A 22295-nucleotide genomic window follows, 5' to 3' on the forward strand; every position below is an offset into this window, starting at 1 on the left:
GTCTGACTTTAATATGCAAACCTCACCTCATTCCACTCTCCCCTCACTCACTACCCTGTAGCCACATTGCCCACCTTTTTAGAACTGCACATGGCAAGTGAGCCCTTTCCTTCATATGGGCATTGCACTCACTGTTCCCTCTGCCTGTACCCTATGTCTATACTCTTTTTCACAAAGCAAGTTCATTCTCTTCCAGCAGCAGTCCTCCACTGAAAAATCCTTTCCTCAAAGAGATATTTCCTGGCTATCTAAAGTAGAATTCTTCAATTATTTTCAATATTATCATCTGGTTAATTTCAATCATGGGATTTAAAACAATCTGTAATTACTTCCTTTGCTTATTGATTTATTTGTTACCTTTTTAAGGTTATAAGCTATATAAAGTTGAGAAGCATATTTTTCTTATTCATCACCATATCTCTAGTTAGCATGGTGCCTAGCCTACAGAAGAGACTTCAGTTATGTTTAGCCTCTTATTTTTACTATGATTCCAAAGCTTAACAAAAGCCCCTTTGACAGCTAGACTGTCTTGTCTCCAATGTCAATTTGTTTTCTTCTTTTTCAAATCATGTGAAAACAGTGGAAGTAGTGAAAAGTGACCCGATCTTGAAAATATTTGGAAAGTAATGACGATATGATTGTCTGATAGATTGAATGCGTAATGTAGGTGATACAGAGTCAAAGATGATTTTAATATCTGAGTTAATGCAAGAATGAATTTTCCCTTTACTAAGAAAATAATGAGGTGGGCAGGTTTGGGTGAGAGGAAGGGAGATGAGTTCAATTTCAGATATGTTAAATTTGAAGTGTTTATAAATCCACTTAAATTAAAACAAACGTAGATAGTTGCATACCTGAGTATAGTACTGAAGGGAAGATCAGGCTGCTGAGGGACCACCAGAGACCAACATAAAATGTCTATCTTATGAACCTCACTAACTGGATTAAGGAATGATTGATTCCACTTTTCATCCAGATGCTGCAGCGATGTGCATCCAGAGCCTCATCTACTCGGGTTTGCCTGGGTTGAAATTCCATGGGATTAATTTAAACAAGATCTTTGTTTTCCATAAGCCCATTATCCTATCCCTGCTATACAGAGCAAGTCTTAAACATTGGTTGAATTTGTAGTAAATGTTTCTCCTTCACCTTACCTTCTGCTTTAAAAAACACTAATTTGAGTGGTTATGAAATGACTCTGCATAAAATGAAGCTGTGTGACTTTTTTAGAGGACAATGATGCCTTGACTTTTCTGTCCCCAAGGACTTTTCTGTCCCCATAGAATTCTATAAGGACATGGAATAATTGATCATTTGCGTGTGTCTCTTTTTTCTTTATTCCCTTTGTTGTTCAGAATTGGACACTGTATTCCTTGGACTATCTTGGCAGTTTATGGACCTGAATCAATCAGTTAATTTGCAAGCATGGCTCAGGATTTATGTGTACAGCTATAAACGAACATAGTTATTTCTCTATTTTAAATCTAATAATCACTGTAGACAGTATACTATTAATTACTGCATATTTTTGTACTAGTTTTCACCTTAAATATGAGCATTTCACAATCCTTTATTAAAACTCAGCTTTGAGATGTAGAGCTGTGGAACACCATAAAATGTAGAGGACATATTTTAATATAGCTATTTGAGCAGAGGGAAGTGGTTTTCTTGTAAATTTTAAATATCTTGCTTTCAAAGAGAGATGCTGATGCTGGAATAGAAGACAGCAAAGTGGCAGAATTGAAAATAATACAAAAATTACCTTTATTATTCAGAATTCCCCAAAAAAACAAAACCAACAGGATGTGAGTAGGTGTACACAAACATGCACATACATAGAGAGAGGAATTGACTCATTTGCTTGCAGAGGCTGATAATTCCCATGACCTGCAGTTGGCAAGCTAGAGACCCAGGATTGCCAATGTATAGTTCCAGTCTGAAAGCTCACAGGCTGAAGACCCAAGAGTCTGTTTCAGTTCGAGTCTGAAGACAAGAAAAGACTGATGTCCCAGCTTACCCAGTCAGGCAGAGGAGTTCTGCTTTACTCACAGAAGGGTTAGCCTTTTTGTTCTATTCAGACCTTCAACTGATTGGACAAGGGACACCCAAATTAGGGAGGGCAACTTGCTTTACTTGGTCTACTAATTCAAATGTTGATCTCGTCTAACAGCACTCTCACAGACACACCCATAATAATGTTTGACCAAATACTTGGATGCCTTAATGCCCAGGCAAGTTGACACATAAAATTAGCCATCACATTGTCACATAAATATGACAGGGCACTTATTTTTTCATACAAGAAACTGTTTTTCCTCAAAAAAATTAACAATGAAGTTAATTCTTATTCATGTATACCTTCTTTCCTCCCAAGAGAGTCGCTTTTAACCATTAGAGTGTTGCTACATATCTTCGAAAATTATGGGAGTTTTCCATAACCAAACTGGAAGAGAAGACATCCTTGAATTCTTACTAAGTCTGATTCCCAGCTCCCTAACTCCTGAGTGATCTTAGGACAAGTCAATTAACCTTGTGAAATCTCAATTCCTCAAATACAAGGAGGACATTGGACCAAAGGGCTCCTATGGCTCTTCCATGGGAATGACTCTTTAACTGCTGATAGCTCCCTTCTCTATTACTCTGTCTGTTTGGACCCTCATAGGTGGAAGTGAACTCTCCAGCTTTTAGCCTAAGAACAAGTCCTTGTGGTGATCATGATGGTCAGTGGAGCAGAGGAGAAAAAGCAACACCATCTGCTACCTGAATTGTTTGCACTGACCATAGTAGGAAGAAAAATCGTTCTAAAGTACCTAACATATCCTAAATACACACTCTTTTTCTTTGTTTTTTTTTTCTTTTTTTTTTTTAAACAGAGTCTTGATCTGTCACCCAGGCTGCAATGCAGTGGCATGATCTCGGCTCACTGTAACATCCACCTCCCGGTCAAGCAATTCTCGTGTCTCAGCCTCCCAAGTAGCTGGGACTACAGAAGCACACGACCACATCCTTTTTTTTTTTTGGTATTTTTTGGGAGAGATGGGGTTTCATCATGTTGGCCAGGCTGGTCTGGAATTCTTGGCCTCAAGTGATTCGCCCTCCTCGGCCTCCCAAAGTGCTGGGATTACAGGCGTGAGCCACCGCACCCTGTCCTAAATAGGCATTCCTATATTCACATAATTACACAGAACTTAACCATGCTTCTTTATTTCTTTTTTGTTATTTTATTCAAATGTCTACTCAGAATTTGGTCAAGGTGAGGAGAAGGAAGTATGAAAAGTGGAGGATTCTTGTCAGTTCAACAGTGCTGCCCACAGGTGTGGCCCAAATCAGACTCACATATCTAATTCCTTGAATTTTCACTACACTAAAATATAGAGGGTGTTAATTGCTCTGAGCTAGTTTCACCATAAATAACTCTCTAATGATAACTTGTTTTCTTCCAAGACTGTGATAACCACAGTAATGTTCTATGGTACCAGTTATACAAAAGACTAGAAGTTTACTTTCTAGCACACCTTACAGATAAGTGGATGTTAAATTGACCTATTTTTTTTCCACCAATCTCAAATTTTTATTATTGTTGGTTTGTGTGTTTTGTTTAATGGAGTTGTTTTTTGTTTGTTTTGTTTGTTTGGGATGCAAGCCTATTTTCCTCAGATGGTTAAATCTCATATTTTTAAAGTCTCCTTGAGTTTGAACAGATTAATATATTTTATGGTTCATTTCACCCCTGATCATTTTACTCCCCAATAGAATCTAAATGCAAATGGACTGAGAAAACAGTATTAGAAGTAGCTGTTCACATACTGGAATAAAAATGTGGTAATTATCCCACTGTTGTGACTCCCCAAGACAGTCAAATAGGATCATTCAAATCCTAAAGGGAGTTTCAGGGGTCTCAATTACCCACTTTGGCTGTCTACATCAATCAAAATAACTACCCTCTTTTCTGATTCTCATTCATGCTGTAACATATAGCTACAATCACAGGTGAAAGATAAGGAATCACTTTTTGACAGTGAGGCTTGTTCAGTAACAAAGTATATAAACACTGAATCATTTCCATTTCTGATCATTGGAAACCCCATCCAGTCAGGGTTAGATTAGATGCATCTCTGACTGTGGGAAGGAGAGAAAGTTCCTCATCGAGAACTCTTTTCGTACTTTCATTTATTTCAGTATATTATTTCCTAAATATGTAGTGTTCTGTCTATATAGTGTCCAAAAAAAGCAATTATATTTTTCCTTTTTTATATCTTCCAGCCAAATTACCACTCTCTTGGGCCTATAACTTTATCATACTCCTGGACATATTTGACCAAGTGGTAATAAAACTTTGAAATACAAGGCTAAAGTTACTGCTTACTGAGCCAGGGGTGGAAGAATTTACAGTAATACTACTCACTGGGTCTATCTTGGCTCATGTGTAATAGTGATGGATTTCTAGTATGCAGAATTTAGAGATTTTTCACTGTTTTCACAACATTGGGATTATTAATAGAGTAGTACATGAAACTGAACAATACAGGGGAAGGGGAAAAGGGAGTTTGTGAATTATTTTTTGTGGCTTTTTACTTCTTTTGATATGCATGCACTTGTCACAACCTCTCCTTGCTTCAAATCAGTATGCATAACGTGTAGTTAATTCTTTGGCCATCTCTGTGAAGAATTGTGTGTGACAGCAAGTGCTACTGATGACTGAGAATGTGATGATGATGGCTGCTGCCACTTCCACAACTACTCTACCTCCACCATCTTCACCACCACTACTGCAATATACTGTTAGGCTAATAATAAATCTGGAAAGTTTTACCCTGGGTTAATCCAACTCATACTTGACTAAAATGCCTTAGAAGCCAATATGCAGAATATTAACATAGAATTGCTGACTCAGGTTCTCAGAGTGGAGTTAATTGCCCCTCCTAAGCCCATGGGCCATGTCACCTTGCTGACTCTTAACAGGCTTGACTCTCCCAGCCAGAAATAGTTCCATCATGGAAGTTGTCTAAGTGCCAAATAGATTTGCCATATATTGTTCTTCTTTCCGTATTTAATTTATAGACAGATAGTGAGCATTATTGGAATAAGACCCTCAGGCATTTGAGAATTTGTGAGGATGATTATGTCAGATTCCTATTTTTATTTTAAATGCATGGTCTTTAGAGAGAGACCGGGAAAAATCATTGCTGCCTGTATGACATGCCATTTCTAATTCAGCAAGAAAAGAGGCAAGGAAAAATTATTATACGTGACTTTTTTTTTTCTATGATTTACTTATCACAAGCTCTCTTTGCTTGACATCTGCATGCTAATAGGTGGTTGACTCGTCAAGCAACAGTGTTCAGAATTCTGTGTGACAATGTTGGCTTGCTTACATAAATGGTTTAGTAAAATTTCCATGCTTAAGATAGGCGTTTTTCTTTAAATAAATAGTTTCATGTAGAAAATAAAAACCCAAGGGGACCACTTGACATTAGTTCTGGCTCAACAAGACTCAGGTTAGTGAACTATTGTGAACAGCCAAGAATTTAGTGACATATCACTTCAGATATGATGGATGCTTAGCAATTACTGATCTTATATTGCTCTGACAGAGTTGGCGTTGAAAGTGGAAGCTGTTCAGAATGATAAATGGATATGACAATTTATTAAAGATAGAAGGCATGATTAGTGTTGGATGTAGATGCACCCCTTAAAAAGGAGGTAGGAGTTGAAATACAAGAAAAACAAAATTACACACACACACACACACACACTCACTCATATCTCTTGGGGGGTAATAAAGACATTCATGAAACTTAAATGTCACACAATTTTTAGACAGTCATGGTGTCTCCACCTCTCTGACTAGGATCTTCCTTGTGCCCTCCTTCTGGTCATTAGCACTCCTCATGGGAGTCCATATTGCACAGCGCCTCAAACCTGTTTGGAGGATCTTTTGGGTCTGTTCTAACACTTCTGATTTCATTGTTGCCCTTGACATGAACATTTTCATGTAAAGTCTGGTCAAGTTGTTTGTGCTGTTTCCCTTTCATGAATGAAAATGAAGTACTAGGACTAAATGTGCTATGGAAAGAGAGCAATCCCCTAAATATGCATATATGCTTTGTTTATTGGATAAACTGATTGAAGAGACACACAATGCCACTGCTAATGATATATATATATATATATACACACACACACATCTCACACATATATATACATATACACACACACACACACATATATATATATGCAAAATTAATTCATAAATCTTTAAAAATTTTTTTTGGCTGGTCATGGTGTCTCATGCCTGTAATCCCAAGACTTTGGGATGCTGAGGTGGGAGGACCAGTTGAGGCCAGGAGTTCGAGACCAGCCAGGGCAACACAGCAACACTTTGTCTGTACAAAAATAAAAATTTAAAAAATTAGTCAGGTGTGGTGGTGTGTGCCTGTAACTCCTAGCTACTCAGGAGGCTGAGGCAGGAGGATCTCATGGGCCAAGGAGTTTGAGTTTGCTGAGTTACATTTGTGTCACTGCACTCCAGCCTGGGCAATAGAGCAAGACCATGTCTCCAAAACAAAAAACTCTGATAGACAAGTAAAATTTTACAAACACCTGTAAACCTATGAATTAACCAGAAAAGTCATTAAATGTTGCTTCTAAATAATAATCTGCCTTCATGATTTCTTGGTATTTTGATATGTGTAAATGTTTTATTAGAGAATCTAAATTCATTTCTGTTGTATATACATAAATATACATATATTATATATGGTATACAAATTACTGCCCTTCCCATGTAATGAATTAAAAAAAAAACACTTAAAAATGTTATATTAGGTTGCTACTATAAGTTCTTTAGAAATATCATTCACACATATGGGAATGACTCCTGTTGTCACCTACATTCAGTGAACACAATGCACGCTCACGGATAATGAAAAATGACAATTCTATCACTATCTGAATGGGTAGATTTTAGGAAAGTCTTTATCTGTCCTTGAAATCAACATCTCCATACACCTAAAAAATTTAAAGCATTACCATATTTTAAGGTTATCACAATCTTTTATAAATTTTTCTTAAGTTTTTATAAATCCTCTTGTATTTTCTTCTAACTTTCTGGCTGTTCCTAAGGTTTGGTTTGTTTTTTGCTTTTATATCCTTCTTCTTTTTCCATACATTGAATGGTGACATTCCTCAAAATTCTACCAGAGGCCTGTTTCTCATGTTATTCTGTGTTCCTTCCCAAGGAAATGTTGCTTATGCCCATGACTTTAATCATCACATTTAATCAAATGACTCACAGCCCAGGCTTCTTTCCTGAACTACAAAACTGTGAAACTCACTGCATACTTAACATCTCCACTGAAAGAACTCAAAAGCAGTACCACAAATTCAACATGTCCAAAGCCAAACCCACAATCTTTTCCTACCCCCAACTCTGCCTTGTCCACTTCCATCATTCTTTGTCTTAGTGAGTGGCACAACTATTCAACCAGTTGCTCAGCCTGGAAAAAAAAGAAGCACCTTTGGTATTTTCATCTCCTTCCTGTCACCCTTTCATATTTAATGATCACCAAATGCTATTGCTCTTTATTCTAAACATCATGCAATTTATTTACCTCCTTTCCATTTCTACTGCCACTAATCTCATGCATGCTATATTGAATGTCATCTTTCATGTTCTCCTTATCTAACAAAGCCAATAATGGCAATACTAAAACAAATTTACAAGACAACATCCCACAACCCTATCAAAAGGTGGGGGAAGGATATGAACAGACACTTCTCAAAAGAAGACACTTATGCAGCTAACAAACATATGAAAAAAAGCTCATCATCACTGGTCATAGAGAAATGCAAATAAAAACCACAATATACCATCTCATGCCAGTTAGAATGACAATCATTAAAGTGTCAGGAAACAACAGATGCTGAAGAGGAGGTGGAGAAATAGGAACACTTTTACATTGTTGGTGGGAGTGTACATTAGTTCAACCATTGTGGAAGACAGTGTGGAGATTCCTCAAGGATCCAGAACCAGAAATGCCATTTGACCCAGCAATCTCATTACTGGGTATATACCCAAAGGATTATAAATTATTCTACTATAAAGACACATGCACTCATATGTTTATTGCAGTACTATTCACAATAGCAAAGACTTGGAGGCAACCCAAATGTCCATCAATGATAGACTGGATAAAGAAAATATGGCATATATAAACAATGGAATACTATGCAGCCATAAAAAAGGATGAGTTAATGTCCTTTGCGGGGACATGGATGAAGCTGGAAACCATCATTCTCAGCAAACTAACACAGGAACAGAAAACCAAATACCGCATATTCTCACTCATAAGTAGGAGTTGAACAATGAGAATACATGGGCACAGTGAGGGGAACATCACACACCAGGGCCTGTAGTGGGTGGGGAGTAAGGAGAGGGATAGCATTAGGAGAAATACTTAATGTAAATGACAGGTTGATGGGTGCAGCAACCCACCATGGCACATGTATGCCTATGTAACAAACCTGCACATTCTGCACATGTATCCCAGAACTTAAAGTATAATTTAAAAAAAGAAAAAAAGAAAAAGAAAAATTATGATATTAAGTAATAATTATTATACCAACTTATAATACCATATTAATATATCAGATTATATTTACAGATTATTTTATACTATATTCATTTATGTAATATTAATACACTTTTTGTGCTTACTTTGTAACAGGTACCGTAATAAACACATTCACTTGACTACCTAATTTCTCCTAAGCACCCAACAATAAAGGTGTTATCATTACATCACTTTATATATGAAGACATTTAGGTTTAGAGAAGTTAACGAAGTCACTTAGCTATAGTACCTCACATCTCTGATTATGTCACAACCTCTAACACAAACACATACTCATTACCTTCCACTCCTCACTCTACCACATAAAACACATTTAATGCTTATTGTGGTTCCTAAGATAAAATGGAAAATCCTGGTCACCTCTTCCTCTGTGGTCTTGATGAGCCAGCCATACCACTGGTTTTCAGTTCCTTAAATGCTCCATGGTTCCTTGCAACATAGGAACTTGCACATCCTGTCCCTTCCGTTTGGCATATAGTCTCCCTTCCCTGAACTCTCCCTACCAGTACATGCTTTTATACATCATGTACCTCTCCCTCAGGACACATCACTATTTATAACACAATGTAGTTCTCATTCATCACACTCATCATTACAGAGATGTAATACATTTTTTGCATAATTTTACATGTATATGTGTGGTTTTAATTAACATCTACCTCCTACACTTGACTAAAAGTTCCATTGGGAAAGAAGTATAATTTTTATTAAGTATTATATCTGAGACATTTTCTTTCATAGTATCTGGCCTATATTAGGCACTCAATAAATAATTATTGAATAAATGAATTTATGGAAAAGTAAACTATTTGGTTGCAAAGTTCCAAATAACTTTTGGTGCACAACCAACATGCTAGAGTCACAAGCAGTAGTTCTAGACAAGAATCCAATCAATCATGCTGTTGGGCACGGGTTATTTTTCTTTATATTCCCAGAGCCTACCACAATGCCTTCACATAGAAGTGTTCAATGAATGCTTACTGAAGGAACACATTACCTCTATTAGGAGGTCTGTTTCTTGCTTACATTTAAATCCATAGCAAGAGACCACTATAAGAAGGCCGGTTAGTTGGAAACATCAATTTCTCTGACAGGCGGACAGAAATCTGAAAACATCTGTCCTGGATACTAAGGCTTCAGAGAGTTTACATTCTAATTAAGCAGTCAATGAATGTTTATCAACTACTGCAAAAATATTTCATCACAAGCTCAACAATGCCCTTTTCTTTGAAAGAGCAAAGAGCACATAAAAAACAAAACACAAAACAAAAACATGTAGATCTTGTTTTTGTTTCCTGTTGTATTATTTTTATCTTCCCATAGTGCTGTCATTTTAATCCTAATTGATCCGTATTTGAAATATAGAATGCTTTTAAGTCTCACCAAGATCATTTTAATACTTGTGTTATTTTTAAGATTCTGCATCACATCATGTTACTGTGAATGGAGAAGTCCTAGGGTTGATGATTGTATTAAAGCTAGACACTTGTATAAGCATAAAGCTATGGCAGTGAAAGTGGCAGCTAAAGCTATTGCCCCATTGATGACACCTATAATTCCTGCTCAGACCAAGGTTCTGTCTCACCAATGGAAAGACAGGAAAGGAGGGAAGATGTAACAGATAGATAGACATTGATTTATCTCCAAGGCAAGTTTGCAAATAAACTGAGTTATATATTGCAAATAGATGTATGAAGCATAGTTTTGACATTAATAGTTGAATTCCACCTCTAAGCTTCCAATAGCACTTCAATGTCAACAAAAGCAAAAATGAATAAGTGGAATTACGTTAAACTAAAAACAAAACTTCTACAAAGTCAAGGAAACAATCAACAGAGTGAAGAGACAGGCTATGAATGGGAGAAAATAACTGGAAACCATATATCCAATAAGTGGTTAATATTCAAAATACAAAAGAAACTCATACAACTTAATAGCACATAAAACCAAACAAGAACAAAACAGAAAAACACCGCCAAAAAAGGAGAAAATCCCACGTAACCCAAGTAAAAGGTGAACAAAGGAACTGAATAGACATTTTTCCAAGGAAATCACACAAATGGCCAACAAGTAGGTATATGAAAAAGGTTCACAACATCACTAATCATCAGGGAAATGCAAATCAAAACCACAGGTATTAACTCGTACTTGTGAAGATGGATATTAAAAAGACAAAAAGACAAAAGATAAGTGTTGGTGGGGAGATGGAGAAAAGGGAATACTTATACATTATTGGTGAAAATGTAGTTTGGTATGTCTATTATGAAAAATACTATGGAAGTTCCTCAATAAATTAGAAATAGAACTACTATATGATATGGCAATTGTATTATATAGTAATACAATTGGTGCAAAAGTAATTATAGTTTTTGCAATTATTTTTAAAAATTGCAAAAATTGAAATGAGGTTTGCACCAACCTAATATTCTGAGTATATATTCAGAAGAAATAAAATCAGTATGTCAAAGAAATATCTGCACTCCCAATCTCTGGGCATTTTAACACCTTAAGTAACTGATCTAAACCAATGATCCAACCCATTTATTTAAACTCAATTATTTCACAAAGGCTCAATAAATAGAAGCCCATCTCTGAAGAACCACTCAGTGTTTTTTATCTCTCTGCAGCTAACAACTGTGACCAGCAATGCTGATTCTTTCATACTATGTCTTATCACCATACCCCTGAAATACATGTCTGACATAGTCAAAACCAGAAATGAATTGCTTTTAAATTAAATAACTAGAAGCAGGAAAGGAAACAAAACATAATCAAAAACGAAATCATCATGAAACTGTATGTTCTCTTGAAAAGTTGCTAGCAGCAATTCGTAACTTTAAAAAAAAGCACAAAAATGTAAACCTTCCACTTATTATTTATCACAATCTTACTAAGGTAAGAATTAAATATTATATTCTAAAGAAAATAAATATTTTAGAACATCTAGTAAATTATAGAACAAAAGGATAAGGAACTGACATGTCCAGGCTCTTTATCTACCTTCTTTTTCTGTATCCTCAGGACAAACCTTAGAGCAATGTACAGCTTTTTAATTTTTAAAGATTAGAAGCCTAAGACTCAGAGAAGTTAAGTAACTTACTTTAAATCAATCAGAAAAAAACCTATAAACTAAGCATATTTCATATAGTGTGAAGGAGAAACAGACTTTTTACATTTTTTCCTTCATGAAACAGAACAAGACAGATTGGTTTAAGGCATTTTACTTAGGCATCCTAGGGGCATGGTCAAGCCCACACAATATTAAATAAGAGGCCAAGTCTATTTTGGGGGCCCTCTTCTATTTAAACTCTCTCTATATGTACTTATTAGACTTACTAGAAAGTGACTCTTCTTTGATATACATTTCCTAAAATTAAGTAGAGAGTTTCAAGGTCTAGAAAAAATAAGTCCCCTAATGAAAATCAAGTTGCAAAAATCATAACGCAGAAATTGAAAAAAAAATCTGTTTTTTAGAACATGTTTTTAAACAATTACTCAAGGCTTAGATATCAGATAAAATTCATATGAGGGAGAAGAAAGCAGCACAGTGAACACAAGAGTCAGAATGCCTTTGTTTAAATTCAAATTTCTGAACTTATGGTTGCAAATCCTTGGACTAACTAACCTTATCAAAACTCAGTATCCGTGTCTATAAATGAAGGAAATAATCATAACTCCATCTAAGGGTAGTACTTCACATAGTGCCTTGCTTATAAAATGCACTCATGTGGGGTGTCAAACAAAATTGATCATCTTGGATTGTCTAGCAACGTGCTACCTAGAACTGAGGGTCTTAAGAATCTCCCATTTTGTGGAGTTTCTTCTCCTAAATCCAACTTCCCAATGATTCAATGCTTTCTTTACAACCATTAAGAGCGCCTCTTAAGGCCTCCAGGTTCTGGGCAGCTGGCATTTCCATCATCCCCTCCCTTAGATGATACCTAACTGACTGATGATAGTGTGATAAATGAGCCCAAAACATTTATTTCTCCACTGAAAAGGAGTTTACACTCTTATAAGAAGGTAGAGTAGCAGTCAGGCACTCTCTCTTTGAAATACAAACCCAGTGAATGTTCAAATGCTTCCCCAGACTCCAGCACCCCTAATCAATGGGATAATTCGAAATGTAAACCACGTACTTCTTTCTGCTCACGGCTGACTTCTAAGTCTCTCCAATAAAGCCTATTCTTAACCTATTTCACAGGGTATCGTAGCACTTACCTTTCCCATCTTTCCACCATTCAGTAAATGTTAGCGACTCCTACTTCTATTACCATGGCACCAGCTCCTTTTATAAAGGAAGCTGCAGAGAGGAGCACTAGCCTTGGGTACGGCCTTCCTGTAAAGTCAGCTGTGTAAAATCTTCTGCGTAAATGACAACAACTGTTCTCAGTTCATTCTTACTAGCACTACCTGGGCTCTCTTCCAGGCGCTAGTTTAATGAATATTCTTTAACATAAAAATTTGAACAAACTAAGCATGAACAAAGTTTTATTAATGTTCTCCTAGTCTTTATATATGTGGAAAAAAATTAGTTGTTGATGAGATTTTAGAGATTCGAGGAATAAGTTTAGAAAATACACTTATGAGAAACCTCAGAAGAAAGTATAGATGTGGGAATTGGGTTTTTAAAATTTTATCTTCATAGTTCTAAATTCTCAGCCTTAAGGTAAACTTGAGATAGTTTTACTGACAAATAGGGAAGAGAGAAATACTATGCTTTGAAGTAAAACTATTATATACCTATTTTTTTGTCTACAACTTTTATGATAAAAAACCATAATGATTTTTTCATATTTTTAAAAAAATGCTGAGGGGCAAAAAGAGCATGTATCCAACAACATGTTGTACTAGCTTAAAGAAAAGTTAAAAAAAATCAACATACAGAAGCAAAATGATCAATTTTCTTTTGAAAAAATTACATAAAGAAAAAAAGTCAAACCTGCAAGCCATTCAGAGCAAAATATATGTTTATAAACATAGTAAAGACAAAATTATTTTTAAAAATAATCTATAGGCTAAAAACATAAGGAATTTTTTTTTGGAAAAAATTATGGGTCATAAGATGTAGCAGACACTTCATTAATAAGGAAGTTCATCTTCTCCTTTCTAGAAAATTTTCAGATTTTCACACTGAAATAAGCATGCTCTAGTCCTCCCAGACAATAAAGAAACATTGTCTTAATTTTCCTCTTCTCTGCCCTTTTAAATGTGCCTCATCTTCTATAGGAGTCCTTATATGTTGGCTTCTTGGTGTCTTTCACATTTCCACTTGTTGAAAACACAAAATGGAGATATCTAGGAACACTAAATGAGGAATCGGTGATGTGGCACTATGAATAAAGACCTTTCAGGGATGAAAAGGAACTGTATGCTTTAAATTATGTCTTTGTATTTAGACCTGTGGGGTTTCAGCATGCTCAGGTGTTGATTCACTCTATTAATTCGATTTGGGAGCCTAGAAGCTGGAGGAGACGAACTAACAAAAGGAGCTAGCTATGGAACTTTTGTTTAGATGCAGAATCAAGCAAAAGGAAATATCAATTTCCTGAAGTTAATGTTTAGTCAACCAGAGAAATTTCTTCAATGCATAGCTTAGATTTAAATTTGCTTTTACACAACTTATAAAAAAACTTATTAAAAAAACTTACAAAAATCCATATATATGGATTATATATAATCCATACTCCTAATAAGAAAGGAAAGACTGTTTAGCCAGGCCTGATCTAGGCTTATCTTGTTGTCATCAAGCTGTAGCTCCATTCCACTGACCTCTGTTTTACCCAGAGATGAGCCCCTAACTGGAGCTGATACTATGCACAACTGCAGGGAGTCACATTCACATAGACTATATGAATGATGCAGTGGGAATGCTGCTCCATGAAACAACACTGAGGTAACTCTTGCTAGAGGAAGTCTCAGCTTGCTGTGCTGCTGAATAATTCTCATTCAGGGAGGAGACATTCTAAATTTAATTGCTAGAGTCTGCAATGAACTGTGAAAAACTGGATAAGCAGACAGCATTTTTTTCTAAGACCAGTGATGTATGATTGTCATTTATTTAATGAACTGCAGGCTCTGAAAGAGAAGCTTAATTTACTAATCCCTCAAAACCTACAGGACTTTTTGGGTCTTAACCCCCCGACCTGCTCCTTGTTTGTCTCACTCTTCTCTGACTTTGCATATTGTCTTTCCCTTCTCCCTAACCTTGTGCACATCCTTTTATTTGTACCTTTCATCCTCAGTATGTCTCTTCCCTCATATCTTTTCTCTTTCCTTTTGTTCTCTTTCATCTTTATTTCTGCTTATTGCTCTTATTTCTCCATTTGCTATTTTTTCACACATTTCCTCTATGTCTACTTTCTGTCTCTCTCTCTGTCTCTCTCTCTGTCTCTATCTCTCTCTCTCTCTCATCTCCTGTGTCCCAGCAGGCACTATTGATCTCCACCTGCCTTTTCATCACCTGTATATACTTTCTCTTGCTTTTTCTTAATCTGCTTTTGTTAACATTGATTTTTTTCTATTTTTCCAGTTTATTTTTTGCTATCCCTTTCTTCAACTGTCCATGACACAAAACCAAAGTACACTTTAATGTCCTTTTTGTGGCTCCAGATGAATTATTCTTCCATGTCTGTCTTTCAGAATATACAGAATACATCCAGAGACTCTACATTCCAATACCCAGGCCACGTAGAACTGCCATTTTCATTGTATCTTGATTGTGTTACAATTTTATAAAAATGTAGGAAATACACAAGTAGTTTTGCAGTATTTATTTCTGCACACAAGACTACTAAAGCCAGGCTGTGTGATCCTTAATCCCAAATCTATATGTCTTCCTCACTGATTTTAGAATTATTGAAAAAAAATGCTTAAAACTATTTCAAAACTCAAACATTTTTCTGTTGACTATTTGTGAACACAAAGGAAAGCCTGCCCATCAGCCTTGCTGCGCTCAATTATAACAGCTGCAATAAAGTGTGCCTTTTGGCAACAACACTCATATGATTTTGGAACTTAAATAATGATTTAGACAAATGCCAAGGAAGAAAGTTTCCCACATGATTTAGCACCTTCTTCAAGAAATTAGAAAATTAACCATAAAATAGACCAAAGAAGTAACAAACTCATATAAATAAGCACAAAAATATATGAGTTAGAATCTAGAAGCTGGTCCATTGGAAAAAAAAAAAACATAAAATAGATTTAGCATCTAGCTAAACTAACTAAGGTGAATAAAAAGAACAAAATTCAAATACACAAAGTAAGAATTGGTTAAGGGCAAAATAATACAGAAACAGAAAGAATTACAGGATCACAATAGACTGCTTTGTTCAATTATGGCCAAATAAATTCTGAAAAATGGGATGGAATAAATAATATTCAGGGAAAAGATAATGTTAAAATTGTTAACATTGACTTAAGAAAAAGAAAGATCTAAATAGACTGATATTCAGGATTGATATTCTAGATGATTTTAAGGCAGGGCTTCCAATAATCAAAACTGAATGTTGCCGTACATGTGCATTTGGGCTGAATATCAATCTTGTCAACAGCCATAGAAAAAAAATTTTGACAAAGAACTACCTTAGAAGAGGCATAAGGTACTGATGATTAATGTTCAACATCACTAATCATCAGAGAAATTCAAATTAAAATGTCAATGAGATATCATCTCATCCCACTTAAAATGGCTTCTATTCAAAAGACAAGCAATGATGAATGTTGGTGAGGATGTGGAGAAAGGGGAACACTCATGCATTGTTGGAAGAAATATAAATTAGTGCAGCCACTATGGAGAACAGTATGGAGGTTCCTCAAAAAAACAAAAGCAGAACTGCTATATGTTTCATCAATCTCACTGTTGGGTATACACCCAAAAGAAAGAAAATCAGTATATCAAGGAATATTGCACTCCTATGTTTATCACAGCACTGTTACAATAGCCAAAATTTGGAATCAACCCAAATGTCCATCAATAGATGAACAAATGAAGGAAATGTGGTATATATACACAATGTAATATTATTCAGCTATAAAAATGAATGAAATCCTGTCATTTGCAACAACATGGAGGGAATTGGAGGCTATTATGTTAAGTTAAATAAGCCAGGTCAGAAAGACAAATACTGCATGTTCTCATTCATATTCAGAAGTTAAATAAATATTGAACTCATGGAGATGGAGGATGGCTACCAGAAGTCAGGAGGAGTGGTGAAGAGTGAAGAAGGAGGGAGGGATAAAGAGAAGATGGTTAAATGGTTATATATATACACATATATATACACACACACACACACATAAATATATATACATATATAAATATATATATACGGAAAGAGAGAGAGAGTTTGGTAGGAGGAGTAAGATCTGATGCTCAGTAGCACAACAGGGCAACTATAGTTAATAATTTATTGTATATTTCAAAATAAAAGGGTGGAGTTGGAATGTTCCTAACACAAAGAAATGACAAATTATTAGAGTGACAGATACCCTAATTACTCTGATTTGATCATTACACATTGTATGCTTGTGTTAAAATATCACGTATACTCCATAATTATGTACAACTAGTACGTATTCATAATAATTAAAATTTTAAAAAGAGGGAATTCTAACATAGCTTGAAAGAGTAGATTATTCTGAGCTTCTGAAATTATTTTGGAACACAGAAAAAAGTTCCAAAGAATAACAATGATAGCAAAACTTGACAAAAATTAAACAGGAAATACACAATTATAAAAAAATATTACTTAAGACTACTTATGAAAAATTTCTAGATCAATCATTAACAAGAGGATCTAACAGGACACTATTAGACTATTATGTAATAATTAAGAAGAGTTTTGTTTCATCCTGTATTGCTGCTTGAGAAACATCCCAAAATCCAGTGACTTAAAATAATAATGGGCTGGGCGCAGTGGCTTATGCCTGTAATCCCAGCACTTTGGGAGGCCAAGGCGGGTGGATCACCTGAGGTTGGTAGTTCGAGACTAGTTTGGCAAACATGGAGAAAACCCATCTCTACTAAAAATACAAAATTAGCCAGGCGTGGTGGTGCATGCCTGTAATCCCAGCTACTCAGGAGGCTGAGGCAGGAGAATCGCTTGAACCCAAGAGGCTGAGGTTGTGGTGAACCAAGATCGCACCATTGCACACCAGCCTGGGTAACAAGAGCAAAACTCCATTTCAAATAATAATAATAATAATACAATAATGATCTGCTGTTCTAATCCTGTAGGTCAGGAATTGGGGTAGGGCTCACTGGGGATTGCTAATCTACACACTAAACAGTATTGGCTGAGCTCATTCATGCAGGTGCATTAAGCTGAGAGCTGGGCTGGGCTGTATGGTCCAAGTTGGCTTCCTAGTATGTCTAAGGCCTTGTCGTGGGCTGCCAGCTGGGGCACTGATTCTTTTCTATGTGGTCTTTCTCTTCAGGTGACCTCTCATCCCCCAAGCCCTTTCTCTCTCACGGATCTCACTGATGATTACTGACATTGAACGTTGTTGTATATACTTACTGCTAATTGTATATCTTCTTTAGAAAAATATCTATTCAAGTTGTTAACCTATTTTTAGTAGATCTGAGAGTTTTTTGGCTATGGAATTGAAGAAATTCCTTATATATTTGGAAATTAAACCCTTGTCATAAATATGGTTTGCAAATATTTTCTCCTAATCTGTAGAATGACTTAATTTTGTTGATTGTTTATTTTGCTTTGCATTAGACTTTTAGTTTGATGTAGTTCTAATTGTTTTTGTCACCTGCAGTTTTAGTGTCATATTCAAGAAAACATTATAAAGACAAATGTCAAGAAGTTTTCGTTCTTTGCTCCTTTCTAGGATTTTTAGTTTCATGTCTTACATTTAAGTCTTTAATCCATTTGGATCTGCTTTCTGTGCTTGGTGTAAGAGTTCAATTTCATTCTTACACATGTGGATATACAGCTTTCCTAGCACCATTTATTGAAGAGAATCTTTTTTCCCTGTTATATATTCTTGGAAACCTTGTCAATGATTAATTGACCATATGCGCATGAATTTATTTCTGGTCTCTCTATTCTGTTTCATTAGTCTATACGTCTGTCTTTATGCTAATACCATACTGTTTTAATTACAGTAGCTTTGTAATATATTTTGAAATCAGAAAGTGTGATGCCTGCAGGTTTATTCTTCCTTCTCAAGATTGATTTGGCTATTCACAATCTTTTGTGTTCCCATATGAATTTCCGAATTGTTATTTATATTTATTTAGAAAATGCCATTGTGATTTTGATAGCATTGAATCTGTGAACATTTTAGCAAGATTAATTCTTTCAACACAGGAATACAAACTGACATTCATTTATGTATTCTTTATTTCACCAAGGTTTTGTGGTTTTCAATCTAGAAGTCGTTTACATCCTTATTTAAGTTTATTCCTAAGTTTTTTATTCTTTTTTGTACTATTGTAAATGAAACTGTTTTCCTAATTTCTCTATCGTATAGCTCACTGTTAGTGTACAGAAATGTAACAGATTTTATTTGTTGACTCTGTATCCTGCAACTTTAATGAATTCATTTATTACTTCTAAAAGTTTTTTGGTGGAGTCTCTAGCGTTATATATATATAAGGTCATGTCACCTGAAAACAGGGACAGTTTTTCTTCTTATATTCTGATATGGATGCCTTTTATTTTTTCTTGTCTAATTATTCAAGCTAGGACTTTAACCAATAGAAAACTGGTTAAATAAATTATGATATATCCATAATAAGGAAAACTTGTCTGTTTAAAAAATGATAATAATTAGAAAATTTTCCATGTATTGGAATGGAAAAATGTACCTGAAATCAGGTTAAATGACAAATGCAAGATGCCAAATACTATGTTTACTATGCTAACTTTCATGTTAAAATGAAGGGGAAAAAATTAAAAATACTAATAATGTATTATATTTGCATTTTATAGACCCTGAAAGGACACACAAGAAATTACTGATGTTATTACCTAGGATAGGGAGAGATGAGGGGGTAAATCAGGGAAGGAAGGGTCTATAATCTAAAGAGGCTTTGACTTTTTACCTTTAATATATAGAAAGTTGGAGCATTTTTCATGAAAGAGAATATGTGTAAGAGTTCTTAAAACTGGGGAGATCCTACAAAGGAAAGAGAATCACATATTATACTAGACTTTGCAAACACAGTAATATACTGTGGCAATAGTTATAAAGGATAATGATTTTACATATTAATCCAAATTACTCCTTATTTGTGGAGGCAAATACAACATATTTTCAAATATTGAGCACATATTTAAAACACTTGATAATACCTTAGTCAAATGAAAAATAAATAAGAATAAATACATAAGAAAGTATATATTCAGGAATTGAATAAAATTTACAGTTAAGTTTAAATTTACAGATGCATTTTCAGCAACTATTTAGTCCAGCTAAATTTATTCACTGGGTTAAATTCCTCTAATCCAGGAACAAAAGGCTCTTACATTAGATTGTAAAAAGACACAAAGGCAAAGCCAATCAGATGTAACGTATAAAACAATATATAGCAGGTACAAGTTACAACAACAACAAAAAATTCAGAATGGTAAAATCAAAATCAGTGTGCTATCTATTAATCAATCAATCACAGCCTATCAGGAATAAATTGCTCAACAGAACACCAAACACATCAAAATATGAATTAAAAATACAAGGAAAGCTGACTTTATAGTAAATGTATTAAAATTAATAGGAAAAAATATAACAATATATTCTTCAAATGACTTGGGTTAAAAAGTAAATAAAAGTTTCTGTCATGATTAAAGCTTTACTAAGAGATTTACAATGTAAAATAGGGCCTGTGTTATATATCAGGAGTGATTTTTCATCTATTTTAAAAATCTGTCTAAAAGTGACTTTTAACATGTTAACATTCTGTGTATCTTAAAATGACAACAGGGATCCCAAGAATCTGAAAGAAATCTACCACTGGAGAAATTGTAAATAAATTTGAAAATTATTCACTTTAATAAATCATTCCTAAGTCCAATGTTTCCTGGAGTCCTTTGAAATAAATTTATGAGGAGTTGAAACATAAAATCTAATTAGTCTCATAACTACCAGTTTTTGAAGACTTACTATGTTCAAGACTCTAACTTAGATATGTAAGATACATATCAAGTATGTATATATATGTATGTATACACACATAAAATAAAGTTTAAAATTTTGAATATTGAATGATTTGGTTTCTGTTTTAAGTTAGTATTTACCTCACAAGAATTACATTAATATTGATTTGTATTATGTAATAATGCCTATTACAAACATGAAGAGTTTCAGAGAAGGGAGGAACTTGCTCAATGATAGACCACCTAGGAGGTGATCGAACCAAAATTTGAATTGAAGAAGAGAAACTAAGTTAAATAATGTGGCAAATAATTATCTATAATTTCTGTGATTTTGAATTGTAATGTATTAGAATAATGAAACCAATAGTACTTCTCTTTACCTTACAGTGAAATGTAGAACTTTCTTTTTCATGCACTCCAGCTTTTTATTCGGATATTTTGTTTGATCCTTTTTTATTGATGGTTTCTTCAAAGGAAGAACACGGGCCTCAATGGGGGGAAAGAATAGTTTGGAAAGAGTGTCGGCAATTCTCCACCCAATATATTTGGAGAAAACTTCTTCTCCTACATTTGATGAGATGTTTGTACTATACCTAGTGAAAGGATCGGTTGGGTCATTTAACTCAGCCTGTTGAAAGAAACAAGAAAGGAATCAGTTGAAACAGGATTAAATGGGAGAAAAAAAATCATGTATTATTAAATTTTTTAAAGTATCTTTATTTTCTTTGACTAATATTGCATTTTTCCTGTTAAGTAAAAATAATCTTGATTAAAAAATTGCAGTTTTCCAAAAGATTTCAAAAACCAAAATAGCAAATTTCAGTGAAATAAATAAACATTAATGCATCCAGTCTTGAAACTCTGAAAATTTAATAAGGTAATTTTTATTTTTAATTTGATATACTTGCCATGTAAGAATTTCATACACTTTCTGGAATTTTATTTAATAAGAAATTAAGCAATCAGTTGAAGTAATGTACATTGTATTAAATCAGACTTTTTTTTTTTACACACAATCTAAACTGCTCTTGATATCAACAGAGCATTTTTTTTTTCTTTTTTGAGAAGGAGTCTTGCTCTGTCACCCAGGCTGGAGTGCAGTGGCACAATCTTGGCTCACTGCAACTTCCATCTCCCGGGTTTGAGCACTTCTCCTGCCTCAGCCTCCTAAGTAGCTGGAACTAAGTAGCCAGGTGTACACCATCACGCCTGGCTAACTTTTGTTATTTTTAGTAGAGACGGGGTTGCATCATGTTGGCCAGGCTGGTCTCGAACTCCTGACCTCAGGTGATCTGCCTGCCTCAGCCTCCCAAAGTGCTGGGATTACAGGCATGAGCCACCATGGCCGGCTAAACAGAACATTTTTATAGAGCAAAAATTTTAAGTGAAAAGCAAATAAGAGCTTTGTATTTAGCTTAAGTTGAAGATATTTAAGATTTTGATTTTGATTAAATTAAATATGTTCTAACACCAAAGAGTAAAAAAATTACACAAATTTCCCATTATTTAAGCAATATTTATTCAAGAAAAAGCTATTTTCTGA

General features: G+C 34.7%; 1 protein-coding gene across 1 annotated transcript in view; it reads right to left on the reverse strand.

Moving 5' to 3' along the window:
* The window catches only part of TMEM232 (transmembrane protein 232), a 306685-nt gene that overhangs the window by 97521 nt on the left and 186869 nt on the right, over window positions 1-22295 (reverse strand). The window contains exon 11 of the mRNA XM_025387746.1: window positions 21133-21380. Within this exon, the coding sequence (XP_025243531.1) occupies window positions 21133-21380 (248 nt within the window). The remainder of the gene's footprint in view (window positions 1-21132; window positions 21381-22295) is intronic.

Source organism: Theropithecus gelada, chromosome 6, assembly GCF_003255815.1.
Source record: "Theropithecus gelada isolate Dixy chromosome 6, Tgel_1.0, whole genome shotgun sequence".
NCBI classification, from domain to species: Eukaryota; Metazoa; Chordata; class Mammalia; order Primates; family Cercopithecidae; genus Theropithecus; species Theropithecus gelada.